The sequence below is a fragment of the Eriocheir sinensis genome, chromosome 2, assembly GCF_024679095.1.
Source record: "Eriocheir sinensis breed Jianghai 21 chromosome 2, ASM2467909v1, whole genome shotgun sequence".
Lineage (NCBI taxonomy): Eukaryota > Metazoa > Arthropoda > Malacostraca > Decapoda > Varunidae > Eriocheir > Eriocheir sinensis.
The window spans coordinates 21,922,694-21,937,693 of record NC_066510.1 but is presented as its reverse complement, the minus strand read 5'-3'; the positions used below and the strand labels follow the sequence as shown (position 1 = coordinate 21,937,693).

At 45.2% G+C, this 15,000-nt stretch overlaps 1 protein-coding gene across 7 annotated transcripts in view; it reads right to left on the bottom strand.

Annotated features, from left to right (window-relative positions):
• The window catches only part of LOC127001346 (uncharacterized), a 38,016-nt gene that overhangs the window by 16,330 nt on the left and 6,686 nt on the right, over nt 1–15,000 (bottom strand). For 6 of the 7 annotated variants that reach the window (XM_050865839.1, XM_050865837.1, XM_050865858.1 and 3 more), the window contains exon 3: nt 1,286–3,381. In XM_050865839.1, the coding sequence (XP_050721796.1) occupies nt 1,286–3,108 (1,823 nt within the window). In that variant the 5' untranslated portion in view covers nt 3,109–3,381. Of the gene's footprint in view, nt 1–1,285; nt 3,382–8,745; nt 8,795–15,000 lie in introns of all 7 variants that reach the window. The other variant, XM_050865851.1, reaches the window with a different exon arrangement.

Sequence of the window (15,000 nt, the reverse complement as noted above, 5' to 3'; positions counted from 1 at the left end):
TACTACTACTACAACTACCACTACTACTACTACTACTATTTCTGCTACATTTACTATCCACAAATATAACTACTTGTCTTTACACACACACACACACACACACACACACACACACACACACACACACACACACACTCGCTGGGACACAGGCAAGAGTCCCAGCTGTGCCCTAAATCACGCGTGTCAGCCAAATTTACGAACACGTGCAATTCACACTGAACGGTGAATAAATTGTTAGCAATGATTATAACAACTTTAGTGGCAGTGGCAGTTTGCTTGGGCCGAATGTGTGGCGCTTGAATCATGTGTTAGAGAGAGAGAGAGAGAGAGAGAGAGAGAGAGAGAGAGAGAGAGAGAGAGAGAGAGAGAGAGAGAGAGTGTACTGGTTCCGAGACACAACACTGAGTCGGGGCTTTGTGTGGCTAGACTATTGAGTCCCCTTATTGAGCGCTGAACTCAGGTTTAATGTGTGCGTATTTGGGTGTGTGTACGTGTGTGTGCGTGCGTGTCTCTGTGTGTGTGTGTGTGTGTGTGTGTGTGTGTGTGTGTGTGTACACGATCTGCCTTGATTCTGGAATTGTGTGTGTGTTTGTGAGAGAGAGAGAGAGAGAGAGAGAGAGAGAGAGAGAGAGAGAGAGAGAGATTTGCCAAGGTGATGGTGATTAGATGAAATTGATTGTCATTAGCAGGTGAAGGGCTAATGGAACAGAGAAACAATCAGTTGCCATGCGGAGAGGTGGTCGGGAGGGCGAGGGACCAGGAAATTAGGGAGCAGCATGCATATTCATCAGTGTGTGGGAGAGTGACGTCACTATCAAAGGTCGAGAGGCAGGAAAAATGGTTGGTGTGCCTCTCGTCCCCTTCAGCGAACATGGCCGCTGGGAATCGAGTATTTATTAAATTATGGTTCCGAATGGTGGGGATAAAATGATTCTAGTTTAATCGTTTGAATAAATAATATGAGTCTGTTGCAAATATTATTTCTTTCCCACAAAGCAGCCTTGGCTAGACGGGATGTATTTAACACTAGCAAAATGTTCAAACGAATTAAAAGTGAGGATGTGCAATGAAAACGTGAAAATATAGTAGGGAAATGTTTCGCAAATGTAGATAAAGAATTTTCTCTGATTTTCCGTTGAACTGTTTGAATTCAGAATAACTAATGGATGAATCTTAGTAAAAATATCATCTGAAGAGTGTTTTTAGACTTTTACGGAAAGAAAAGGTTGATAAACACACTTCTGACGTAAAAAGCAAGCAAGGAGGGCAGAATCTCATTACTCACGGTCTAGAACACGATGCCGCAGCGGCGAGGCCCTGAAGCTCCTGCCCGACCTCCTGCAGCGGCAGGTGTTGCTGGAGCTGCAGGCCGAGCTGTGGGTGAGGCAGGTCCAGCAGGTCTGGGTACTGCCGCCCCCCGCTCAGAGACACCTGGGACACGGACCGACTGCATACCCTGTGGGGGAACATGTCCTTGGGGCACATCATCTCCTTCCAATGACCCGCCTCAAGGGCCGCCAGCCGCGTCCCCATCACTTCGTCTTTGCCGCTGGGGTCGACGTAGGGTAAATTGCCTGACGCTGTGGGCTGTGCAGCGGCGCCCTCAGGCAACTCTGACCGCTCCTCGCCACCCATCTCACCGCCGTTACCTAAAGGAAAGTCCCCAGGACCTCTGTGTCTGATACTCCAGGATGGATCTGGCTGCTCATGTCTCTTCGGTGATGACTCCTCCATGTCATTAGTAGGTATCACGTGGTAGCCGGCTAGCTTGTGCTGCGGGTCACACTCTGAGCTCCGGGAGGACTGGGCAGTCTCGACGCTGTCCTCGTCGCGCCGCGTCTCCCTAGAGCCTCGCACCTTGCAGTACAGCACACTGCACACCAGCACCATCACCACCAGGAGGACTGACACTCCCCCCAGCAGCCCCTCCTTCATATAGCTCACGTCCATGTTTGCCACCCGCACCTCGGCCACCTCGTGCGATACCTGCAGCGTGAAGTTGACCTCCCGCACCCCCGCCCTGTTCTCCGCCACGCAGCGGTACGTCCCTTGGTCCTCTGACGCCACATCCGTGATTGTCAAGTTTGAAACATAGGACGTGTTGTTTGAGGTGATCAGGTCAACCACAATATCACGCTGCAGGTCACTGTCGTTGACCAGTGGCACATCGCCCATGTACCAGGTGACGGTCGTTTCCACTTCCGTCTCGACGCGGCACAATAACGAAACATTCTCCCCGTGAGCCGCCAGCACCCGAGGTGCAACCGCTGAAACCTGCGGTGCACATAGCAGCTCCTCCTTCTCCAACAGCTGCCAGTCCCGCCGCAACAGCCACTTCGGGTACGAGCATGAGGGCGGCACCGACGCGGCCAAGTTGCGGTCATGGAACCATTGCCGCAGCGGGCGGAGGTGGCAGGTGCAGCGCCATGGGTTTCCATCGACCCGAATCACCCGCAGTAGCACCAGAGACACCAACTCAGACGAGCTTAGAACCGTGAGTTTGTTCTCGGCCAGGTTCAAAATTTCTAGTTCGGAGAGGTTCTTTAGGGCGCCCACCTCGACCGTCTGTATCTTGTTGTGGCTGAGATCAAGCTGGACGATGTGCGGTGTGTTGTGGAAGGCTGCGGCTGGAATGGTGGTGAGGTTGTTATGGGCGAGGCGCAGCTCCCGCAGCATGAGCATGTTCATGAGTGCCGCCGACGGGATCGCTCGAAGGTGGTTGTTGCTCAGGTCCAGCTCCTTCACGTTCTCCACGCTGTTGAAGGAGCCTTTTTCTAGGAATATGAGGTTACAGTGGTTGAGCATCACCTTCTGGAGGTTGACGAGGCCTGTGTAAGCAAAGGCGTCTCGGGGAAGGATCTTCAGATTGTTGTGACTGAGGTCCAGCACCTGAGTGGAGGGCTCGATGCCACGAGGGATGTCTATGAAGTCTGCCCCGCGACAGGCCACCGTCTGCAGCGCGTCTCGCCAGAAACATTCACACACTTTGGGACACCCGCCCCACACACCCATGATCACCGACGCCCACACCCACACACACGCCCACACCAAAGCCGTGCGCGTCCTGGGCTGATACAGAGTTGTGTTTTGGTTCTGCGACGTGCACATGGTCTGGAGGGTGCAGCAGCGTCCCTGGGTGCGTGGACAGCGTCATGCCGCCTGCATCACTCCTCGCTGCCCCACCATCACCGCCCATCCGCCCCGCCGGCCAGCAGGGCTCCACCGAAGTGCTGCAGGGCCGGCGCGGCGGTTCACAGCAGCGTCATGGCTCCCTCAGCAGCCACACCAGATCGCCGCTTTAGCAGCCAGCCTCACGCCACGCCCTCAAGCGCCGCGACATCCCGGGCTGGCGATGGCTGCCGATGTAGGGTGAATCGTCACCTGCGAAGGGAAAGAACAAAGTTCTCTTGTGACACAAATTTCATCGTGTGGATCTACGGTTGAAAATACATAAAAGTGAAAATATTAATGGATGTGATCAGTGAAACATAGTAACTAAGTTTATTCAAATATTTACTTTCAGATTTACAACATATGGATGAAGCACTCTGAAAATCCATAAAAGTGATTTTGCCAATGGGCCTCAACAATTGAACACGTAGAAAAAATCTGAACGGTAAAATTTCTAACAGCTTCCAAAACCGACAAAAAATTGCCAGACACGCCAAATAAACCGGAAATTAAACAAATGAAAATAACCACGAGTGTCATTTTCATTAAGGGGGAGGAAACAAAGTTTTCTTTTTTCCGGTTGACATTGCGGCGGGGCGGGAAGCGTTTCTTTATAGAGTTTGCGGCGGCCGATGAGCCTTGCGGCGCGGCAGCGGCCCCGTTCAGGAAGGCAGAATGATAATTGGGCATCGTGCGTGTGCGTGACCCTTGCCGGCCGCCTGCATTCAATTTTAACTTTTCTCCTCTCCTAATTATGTTTTTCGTGTTTCATTTCGACACTATCATCACCACCTCCCCCCCCCTCCTCCTCCTCCCTAACTCCCCCGCAGCCCATTTCCGTTTGACCCGCGGCTACCTTCCAATATTATATTCTTTCTGTGTTACCCTATTTCCTCTCTCTCTCTCTCTCTCTCTCTCTCTCTCTCTCTCTCTCTCTCTCTCTCTCTCTCTCTCTCTCTCTCTCTCTCTCTCTCTCTCTCTCTCTCTCTCTCTCTCTCTCTCTCTCTCTCTCTCTCTCTCTCTCTCTCTCTCTCTCTCTCTCTCTCTCTCTCTCTCTCTCTCTCTCTCTCTCTCTCTCTCTCTCTCTCTCTCTCTCTCTCTCTCTCTCTCTCTCTCTCTCCTCCCTCCTCTTCCTCCTCCTCCTCCACCTCCTCCTCCTTCTTCTCCATCATTAATCCCTCCTGCCTTCCTCCTGCTTCGCTCCTTTCATCCGGAGCGAAGGTAACTTTTTATCTTTTAATTTTACTTTTATATTCCGTTGAACTTTCTTGGCCGTAACTTGTATTCCTGCTTAGAGAACCAGGAGTTAAGAGGAGAAGGAGCAGGTGTTGGACTTGAAGGAGAAGGAAGAGAAAGTGGAGGAGATGAGGAGGTAAAGGTTAACATGAATATGGAGATGAAAGTGAAGGCTGAGGACAACGAAAGGCAGAGGCAGAGGGAAAGCAGCAAAGAGTCAAATAAAGATGCAACGATAAAATAAAATGAAAGAAAATGAATTTGAAAAGAAGGAAAGGAGAAATAAGAAAAATAAAATCTAAAATGATGGCAAGAAACTGAAAAGTCCTCCATCTTCGATTTCTCATTCATTTTCTTTTTATCCCGAGTGTAAAACGTAATCATATTAGTTAATGAAAAAGATGTGTGGCTGGGTTGGTGGGTGGATGGGTGTGGCCATGTGTGTGTGGGGGGGGGAGCTGTGTGAGTGTCATCCACCAGAGTTGAATCACGTGCTGGACTTGCGGTCTCCAGTCATTACCCCTCCCGAAAAAGGCTGGAACTGCACACAAGAAAAAACTTGGAGCTGTACAGTAACGGATCTTTGGTACGAATGGTGCCTCCAGACCCCTACTTATCCGTGAGGCGGACACAGCCCCCGACTAACACCCGATGCCCATTCACTGTAAGGCGGACAGTGGTACGGATGAAGGGAGACTGCCCACCCTTCTCCACTTACCCTTGGAACAGAGTCCAGGATATCTCTGCTGCGAGGCGATCGCGCCATCCGTTTCATTTACCTAACCTTTCCCTGATCACGTGGTGGACTCGTGATCGTCACCTAATACCTTCCCAGAAAGATTGCACTTTTTAGCTCACAGGATCAATCTGTGGACACTGCTAGGACCGTAAACCCCCCCCCCCCTCCTTCACACACACACACACACACACACACACACACACACACACACACACACACAGGCGGGGAGAGTAACAGCTCTTGTCAGCGAAAAATCTTTGGTGGTGTGAGCGCGACTCGAACCTCAGGAAGCTAAATGACAGGCAGAGATAGTATCTACTGCGCTATGGAGCGGTGTGTGTGTGTGTGTGTGTGTGTGTGTGTGTGTGTGTGTGTTGAAAGCCAGCCAGCGTAACATTTCAGGGGAATTGAACCCACGACCAAAATGTAAGAGCTCAGGTAAAAAAGAGAAAACCTTAAAGTAAATGAGAAATACTAAACTCTGAGGAAATTAGTTTGAAGGCTTAAGTTGGGTTCAATACTTCACCGGCGAAAAGCTTTGATGGAGGCAACGTTGACTTTGAAATTTTTGGCCTCCAATCCCCTGGTGCTTTTCTTTTTCCTCCTGCTTTTTACATTTCTCCGGCTTTTAAATTAAAGTGGTGGAAAACTCTGTATTAAATAAAGAACTACCCGTCTTTCTTTTCCCTGCCCTCAGCTCTTCACAATAGAATAATATATTTTCACGATCACGGAAGGAAGGAAAATCTTATAACAATAAACGATGATGCCGGCTTCAGGATTTTAATTAACTTGGATACCATGGACACGCTAGAATGTGCCGAGAGAAAGGGGACTAAAAGGGGAGAAAGAGAAAGAGAGATAGAGAGAACGAGGTATAAAGCGGAAGGTAATTAAGAGAAAAAGAAATATACATAGAAAGATATAAAGCGAAAATAAAGCGACATATTGACGTTACATTCGACAGTTTGTATTTTTTTTTTTAGCTGTGAATATGTAGTTAGAGGTCTTACCATTAGATCATTATCATTATCATTATTACCATCTTTATCAATACCATTATCTCATCATCATTATCACTTGTTATCATTCTCATCATCCCCATTCTCTTTTTTTGCTATAACTACTATCGATATCATCATTATCATTATTTTCATAACCATCATCTTTACTTATTTCATTCTCACACTTATCAACATCTTCACAATTTATCATTTCACTAATATTATCATTCGCATCACGACCTTCATCACAATCATCACTATCATCATCAGCATCAATAGCAACATCATCAGTAACAGAAACAACAGCATCCGGGACAGCAGTAGCAACACACAGCATCCTTCCTCTCCCTTCATCTTCATCCTCCTCTCTTCCTCACGTTTGCGAGGACTCGACTTAATTTTTGCGCCAACTTATCTTGCTTATTTTATCCGCCTCGTGTCACCATCCCTCTTCCTTCCCGGGCCTACAAAAATGCGTGCTTTCTTCCATTTATATCCGTTTCATCTTTTCTTACATTATTCCCTTTTCGTCTTCGGGTATAATTTATCGGCTCCTTCCCACCTGCATTTGTCTTCCATCCTCCATTTCCTCTTCTCATTGTTTTTTCCATTTCCACCCGCTTTTTCTTACTTCCCCGTGTCATGTATCTTTTCTTCCTATTCCTCCATCCCTTCCTTTCTCCTTCTTTCATTTCCTTCTCCTGCTTCTACTTATCTTTCTTCCTCTTCCACTTCCTTCGCCTGCTTTTACTTATCTTTCTTCCCTTATTCTTTCCTTCCTCTCCCCAGTTTCTCTTTTTGTATCTCATTTAACCGTTCGCCATCTCTATCTTCACCCTCATTCTCATTCGCAGCTTTAATAACTTCCTATATATTTTTCCCTTAATTCAATTATTATTCTGCGTTCTTTTTTTTCGCTCCACAATCGGTCTTTGTTCTCTTCGTTCATTTTGTCGTGTTTCTCTTTTATTGTCCTTCGTCTTCATTCATAAGCCATCTTCCTAATGTCTCTCTTTCTCCTCCGGACCATTCGAGTTCTCTCTCCTTGTTTTCCTTTCTCATCATTTCCTCATTCATCTTTCTCATTATTCATGCCACTCCATTTTGACCTCTTATTCTCTCTCTCTCTCTCTCTCTCTCTCTCTCTCTCTCTCTCTCTCTCTCCTCTCTCTCTCTCTCTCTCTCTCTCTCTCTCTCTCTCTCTCTCTCTCTCTCTCTCTCTCTCTCTCTCTCTCTCTCTCTCTCTCTCTCTCTCTCTCTCTCTCTCTCTCTCTCTCTCTCTCTCTCTCTCTCTCTCTCACACACACACACACACACACACACACACACACACACACACACACACACACACACACGAACGCACCCACGCACGCACGCACGCACACAGCCTGCAGGCTCACTCATATTGAAGTAAACATTCCAATGAGGCAGAAGAGGAGACGGAATAAGAAGAAAAACAGAGAAGGAAGAAGAAGAAGAAGAGGAGGAGGAGGAGGAGGAGGAGGAGGAGGAGGAGGAGGAACAAGAAGAGAATGCAGAATATGAGAACGAGATAGAAAACAAGGAAGGATAAACGCGAGAACACGCCGAGATAAAACAATTCCATGAACGCGATGTATAAAAGAAAGACGTGATCGAGCAAGATTAATATATGTAGTAAAGAAAAATTGGAGGAAGTAAAAAGCATAAGAGGAAAAATAGCTTCAAGGTCGTAAAACTCTACAGGTCTCGTATGATTAAAATAAAAAAGATGAGAGATTATCCAGAGAAAGAAAAGGTATTCATAAAGGTATTGGATGAAAAAATATATCATAACAGACATTTCCTTATATGAAGAAGTGGTACTCGACGAAACGGGGAGGAGTAAAACAAAATAGCAGAAGTAGAAGGAGGAAGAGGAGAACGAAGAGCAGGAAGAGGAGAAGAAGGTGGAAGGGTTGAGGTGTAAGAGGAAAATGTAAAAGAAATAATGCGAAGGAGAAAGTCACCTACGGGAAAGAAAGAGAAAAAGTGCACGGAGAATAACGAGAATTTACTGTCCCTCAGGTAAGACTTGGCTATTCACGACCTAATGAAGATGAAGAGACGACGAATGAAGGAAAAAAGATCACAGTAAAGAAACATGGATAAACGAGAAGGGTACAAAGAGGAGGAGGAGGAGGAGGAGGAGGAGGAGGAGGAGGAGGAGGAGGAGGAGGAGTTGAAGAAAAAGAGAAACGAAAAGGAAAGGAAGGAGGAGACGGCGGTTGAAGAAAAAGAAGAAGAAGAAGAATCAGGGAAAGAAAGAAAGAAACAGAAAGAGAAAGAAAGGGAAAAAGATAAATAAATAGATAGATAGAAAAAAGAAAAGAAATAGAAGACCAATAAGAAGAAAAGGAAGAAGAAGGAGAAGACGCAGAAGCAGAAAAAAGATGCAAAAGCAGAAGAAAAAGAAGAACAGGAGTATCAGAAGCATTAGCGGCAGCATCGGTATAAGAAGCAGAAGAAGACAAAGTGCAGCGCAAGAGGAGAACGGCTGCTATTGGAAAGTATAGGACGAAGGAAAAGGAAAGCAAAAATAAAACTCGAGGATGCTGCAACATTAATCATTGGCACCTTTGTTCGTCTCCTTCCTCGCAGGGTGATGGATGAGTCTCTTCCACTACTGCACCTCGGGAGAAAAGTAAAAGAAGAAAAAAAGAAACATTTACTTGTAATGAAGAAATGCTGGACTCAAAGTAACTCACACCTCACCTGACCTGATATCCACCCAGCCAGAACATTAACAAACACACACACAAACACACACGCGTATCCCTACACCTGCTTCACCTTCCCTCACCTTCATCCCAGCGGCCCTTCTCTAAGTGAATCCCCGGACGATGCCAGTCACGTGTAACTTAAGCGACTCCTAAAAACTACTAAGTCCCAGAAGTATCGAACCGGACCTTAGTCGCTTCCTATCCTACACTTTACAGACCTACCTGCCTGCCTTCCTGCCCCCCGCCTTCCTGCCTACCTTTTCTTCATCCATCCCTCAATTCGTCCTCTCCCTTCTCTCCGAACTCCCGCTGACTCTCTGACAGGTAACAACAGAAGACCTGCCAGCATTAGGGAAGAGAGAGAAGAGAAAAGAAGAGAGAGAGAGAGAGAGAGAGAGAGAGAGAGAGAGAGAGAGAGTGAAAGGTGCGTTGTAATGGAATATAAGGAAGGGAGGCTAGTGAAAAGGGAGGAAGAGAGGAGATAGGCAGCACACTGGAGCCATTAAGATATCCTTTGCATAAAAGGCTTTCCCAGTGGTATTGTCATGCAGAACTCATGATAGATGGAAGGCGGGAGAAGAGGATTGATGAGGGAGCTGAGGGAGGAAAGGAGGAGAGGAGGGGAGAAGGGACGAATGTTGGGGAGAGAGAGAGAGAGAGAGAGAGAGAGAGAGAGTCATACCGAAGATGGATGAATTCTAGCGCCGCCTCCACGTCCTATGCCGAACCCAAAGGGCTTTGTGCCCCACTCAAGCGCCTCTCTCTCTCTCTCTCTCTCTCTCTCTCTCTCTCTCTCTCTCTCTCTTCCTTCTTTTTTTATTACTTTCTAACGTAAATTAACTAATTACCATAATTGGAATATCGGATTTTCCTTCACATTACTGCTTCATTGCTTCTTAAAAAGCTTGTGTCTGGTTTTGTCCAAATGTCTGTAGTAGTGGCGACCATTTTTTTACTGGCACCTTCTTTAGGCCCATGCCACAACTTAGGGGCACTCACAGCACTCCCCGGTTGGTAATGGTCCACGCCAAGCCTCGTTATCGGCTGGCAGTTGTGTACTTGAGTGTCGTTTGGGCGGCAAAAATCCAATACCATATGTCGCGCAGCATCGATTGTCACACTCATCAAGTGGAGGTACACAGGAGCTATAGAGACTTCCACAGCATGCTATATTTACTCCTGAGCTCATTATTGCTCGCTACCAACCCATGCACTTCCTATCATTCATCGGGAAAGCAAAACTAATCACACCCTAATGGAACAATTGACGTGCTGGGTAGTTATAATAAAATATATTACTGGTCATAATTTAGCTATTCGAGTATGTGCTGCAGAATGAAATGTAACACTGTCGTTGGAGTGAAGAGTAGGAGACCTAATGTATATTGACAGACAGAACCGCCCTGCCACTTGCTCTAATGAACGAATATTTCATGTTTTATATCCATACCTCGCTAGAAAAATAGTGAGACATGAAACTCTCTCCAACAGGCGCGCCATCACATGTTCATCATCTTTTCATCACGGCAAATGATGAATGTTCAGCGTACTAGATATTTTTTTCTTTTAAAGTTTGCTAATTGGCCGGTGGAGATGCAACAGGTTGGCAATTAGGAGCTTTCCTTGTATAACATTAAAGAAAATTAGAGAGGGTGCCATTCCCTAATTTTCTTCCTTTTTTTGCTATATTTTCTTCCTTGTCTTGCCCCGTCACTGATTTCGTGTCGCTTGCAGTTTTTTTCTCACTTGGCTTATCTTTTGCTCTTTTTTTCCATATATATTGTACCAATATTTTTGGCGTGTTTAAAAGACTCCAGTTCCATCTGATTAATGGGAAAGTAGGAGAACGTGGAAAAAGAAAGAAAAAAAAAATATATATATATATATATATATATATATATATATATATATATATATATATATATATATATATATATATATATATATATATATATATATATATATATATATATATATATATATATACACATACTAAAAAGGAAAGCGGGAGGGGTGCGAAAAGGAATGGGAGAAGGGAACAAAATATTGAACGATGAAATATAATAAAAGACGGGGATTGCCTTAACAGAAAACCAGTTAAGCGAAAATACGAGGGATGAAATATGAAAGCCCTTGAAAGCCAGCCGTAAGTCATGCCGGGAGATAGATTTGAGGAGCAAAACAACACAGAGTTTCCCGTTTGACGGTGGCGACCGGCGGGGATGGCGGCAGCATATGCGAAGTAGCAGCGGACTATGCGGGAAAAAGCGTGTGTATACAAAAAAGCATGAACATTTTTTTAGATATATAATTAAAGAGCAAGCAAAAATAAACTAATTTCCTGCACCGAACGTGTTATGAAATCTAATTCGGCGCAAGAGCTAAACATTCAGTCATTAATTTGAGGATTCAGGTCACGGCAAATCAGGCTGTAGCGCGACTTACCAGCATCAAGGCTGACCTGAACACCCTAATGACCGGCTCACCAACAGCTTAATATCGTCCCTTCATTACGAGCGATCAGCCCCCCACCTCGAGTCCAAGCTTCCCGTATGGTGGGTAAAGCATCCCCCTAGATGTCGGTGTGATATCCCACCTAAGGACCAGAAGCATCACTGAGGGTTCGTGGCATCCTAAGGTCCACCAAGACCGCTATATTACCCAGGCAACTCCGAGGCAGCTCACAATTAGATTTAACCTCAATTAAGATCATGTTCGATGTCATTTCCCTCTGGGCTCCACGCATTACCGCCACCAACCCCCAGCAAGCAGATCACAGCGACCACAAAACCTGCCGCGGCTCCTCAGTATGCTGTTTTGGGCAGGAGATGGCGGGCGAGGCAAAGGCTTATATTATGATAGTCCATTGGTTTCTTCGAGGCAAGGGGACTGTCACTTCCAGTCGGTCCCCACAAGGCAGTCTGTGCTATCCTGGGTAACGTTTTTTTTATTTTTTTTTTTATTATGGATGCTATTAACCTGCATTATGGTTTTATCTGGGACGACTCAACCAGCTCATAAACACACACACACACACACACACACACACACACACACACACACACACACACACACCAGAAAGGACGAGAGTGCCATCCTGGAGGAACGAGAGTAAAAAAAAACTGTTGCATTCGGTGGACGAAAGAGTGAAATGGGCCACGCTGCCAGCCATGCATCATTCAGTTAGTGTCACTACAAAGCCTGACCTCTGTAATGGTGTGTGTGTGTGTGTGTGTGTGTGTGTGTGTGTGTGTTTGTGAGCGCTTTTTTGTGTAAATGAATATATAGTGGTTTTGTAGGTTGATAGATAAGCTGATAGATATTGAGGTATTAGTGAATGTGAGTGCTTTTCAAAGTTAGTTTTGGCGCACTGAAACGTATATATCCATCTATTTATTTACATACCAATATATCAGCCTATCTCCCTCTGTGCTTATGAATATTTACACAGACGCATATACAGATATATTTATTTACTCCTATTTCCAGCAAAATTTAATGCAAGAAAGTTTTCGTCTCAGCCTTGACAAGCTTATATCGCCACTAATCCTTTAATGAGCTCCATTCTTTGGCAAGGCGCCCCCACCGCTTGGGGCAATCTTCTGCTTATCTTTAGTAGTTCCGTCGGATAATCGTTAGTGTTTTGCTTCATCTTATTTCATTACTCATAATATCGTAAAATAATAGCGCAATAAATATGATTAATGTATGGTATAAATCACGGCCGCCAACACATCGCCTAACATCGGAATAAAATCTCTTCAGCCGTCATGGCCACGATGATTTGCATAATTTGTGAAAGAGAAATCATCACATTGGCCTTTAATAACCATTATTTTCGCTCACCGTCCCGGAACGTTGCCGTGAAGTGTTAGGGGAATTTTTTTCCGCCACTTTACAACAAATCAAATAAAGAGGCGAGGTGCTGTAGAGGGAGAGTGTTTGCTTCTCGTTATGACCCTCGTGTGCGGCCCAAGAGTCACGCTGGAACCTAATTACCTTGTGTCACCGTCCCGCGCGTGTATAGTGAAGGTGTCCAAACATTACTGAATGATATTATGTAATCATTCATTACATTATTTATTTGTCATGTGATTTTTTTTTTTTTTTTTGCATCGTCGTGTTTACTCCATAATGACAAGTGTTGAGAGCATTTAAAATCACAGAATATATTATACTTAGACAATATTCCTTAAAATTTCTTACAAAAACGAGGAAACTTGAATCGTCTCTTATAATAATAGAAATGTATAATATATCTTTATATGTAACTAAGGCAGCGTTCCCTTTTATGTCGAAAAATAATAAATGGCTCCTCCAAAGAAATAAATATTGGAAATGTAATTTCTACGTAGCCACCACGAAGTCATAACAGGCCTGTCTATATGCAGTATATACATAGGCCCTGGTGCGTCCGTGTGTGTTCTCATTATACATTCATCTCCTCCACATCGCCCGGGAACTGGAAGACGGAACGATGTTCCCGTTTTTCCACCAAGGTTTAATTTAAGAAGACAAGTTCAAGTAAAGTTTGGCCATTAGCCAAGTCTATCAGGGAAATTACGAAGATTTTTAAACGCCCGACTGAACGTAAAGGCAGAAAGCTTCTCTCACATATCTGAAAAAAGGTTATTGGGAGGAACCTAACTGAGCATAAGGAGCATTAGCATTCCTCTCTCGCCAGACATTTAGGGCGTTAGGGCTCCTCCCCTCGCCCTCTCCGCCGCGGCGAGGGGAAGAACGTTTTCTGAATTATAAAAAAAAAGGTTGTTGGTGTTACAGGCATCAGAAGGATCAATGAAAACGCTTCTGGTACCTGCCGTCCAATTTATCAATGCATGGAGTAATTAACGAGCATTCAATGATGTAGCACTTGATAACGAACGACTGACCCCAGTAATTGTTGGCTTAGTAATCCTGCTACTCCCTTTACTCCCTTTTCTTTTTTTCATTTAATTTCTTGCTGATTTATGCATTCATATTCTCTCTCTCTCTCTCTCTCTCTCTCTCTCTCTCTCTCTCTCTCCTTTGGTTTTTAATTAGAACGGCCAGAGATTCAAGTGATTTACATGAAACGTTCAATTCATTTTATCTGTGGAGAGACTATTCTTGGCAAACAGAGAGAGAGAGAGAGAGGGAGAGAAGGCGAGCGTCATATTTCTTCTTTCGATATTCATTGAGTCTCGGTGAAAATCGAGTTAAGTTCAGAGGATTAACGATGAGTCTGACCACGCCGCGTTTTCCATCCCGAGTCATTAGTCTTCGTTAAGCCTTCACTAGTTCACCATTTTCTTTATCGCCAGTACTCCTCTCTCCCTCTTTCTTTATGGGGTGCTCTCTCTCTCTCTCTCTCTCTCTCTCTCTCTCTCTCTCTCTCTCTCTCTCTCTCTCTCTCTCTCTCTCTCTCTCTCTCTCTCTCTCTCTCTCTCTCTCTCTCTCTCTCTCTCTCTCTCTCTCTCTCTCTCTCTCTCTCTCTCTCATTCCTCACCATCCTTCGACAAGACGCCACGGGAATGAGATTTGCGGCATAATAACTTTCCCAAATGCAAATCGTGAATGTCCAATCGTGTGGGGGAGAATATTGGCTCTCCACGGGGTACTGAGGAAGAGGGGAAAAGGAGAGGTGCTGAGGGAGGAAAGGGTGGGAAGGGGGTGCGAAATGGGGTTCGAACCTTTATGTAGTCATCCTCATCCTGGAATCCATGGTAATAAAGGTCTCCAATCGTTTTCAGATGTCAAGCGGGCGACGCGAACTTGATTATGTAGCATTAAAAGAAGCGAGGCCGGTGAGGAGGAGAGGGATGGAGGGAGGGAAGGAGAGGAAGGCGCTTGGGTACTTTATCTACTTTTTGTATTTACTCTGGATTTGGTTGTTGGAGTTTTGTGTTTGTGTGTGTGATTCGTAGACCGGAGTGGCTTGTGACTAACTTTCGTCCCTGTTAGATTTTTTTTGTTATTACTTTTTATCTCCACTGCAAAAAGTCACATTCATTCGTATATATATTTCCAACATATGCATCACAACATAAAGCAGACTCGTCCATTATTTTGCCTGCCGCGTGTGCACCATGAACGAGAACCATGACAATATAAATATCTCGACGCAACA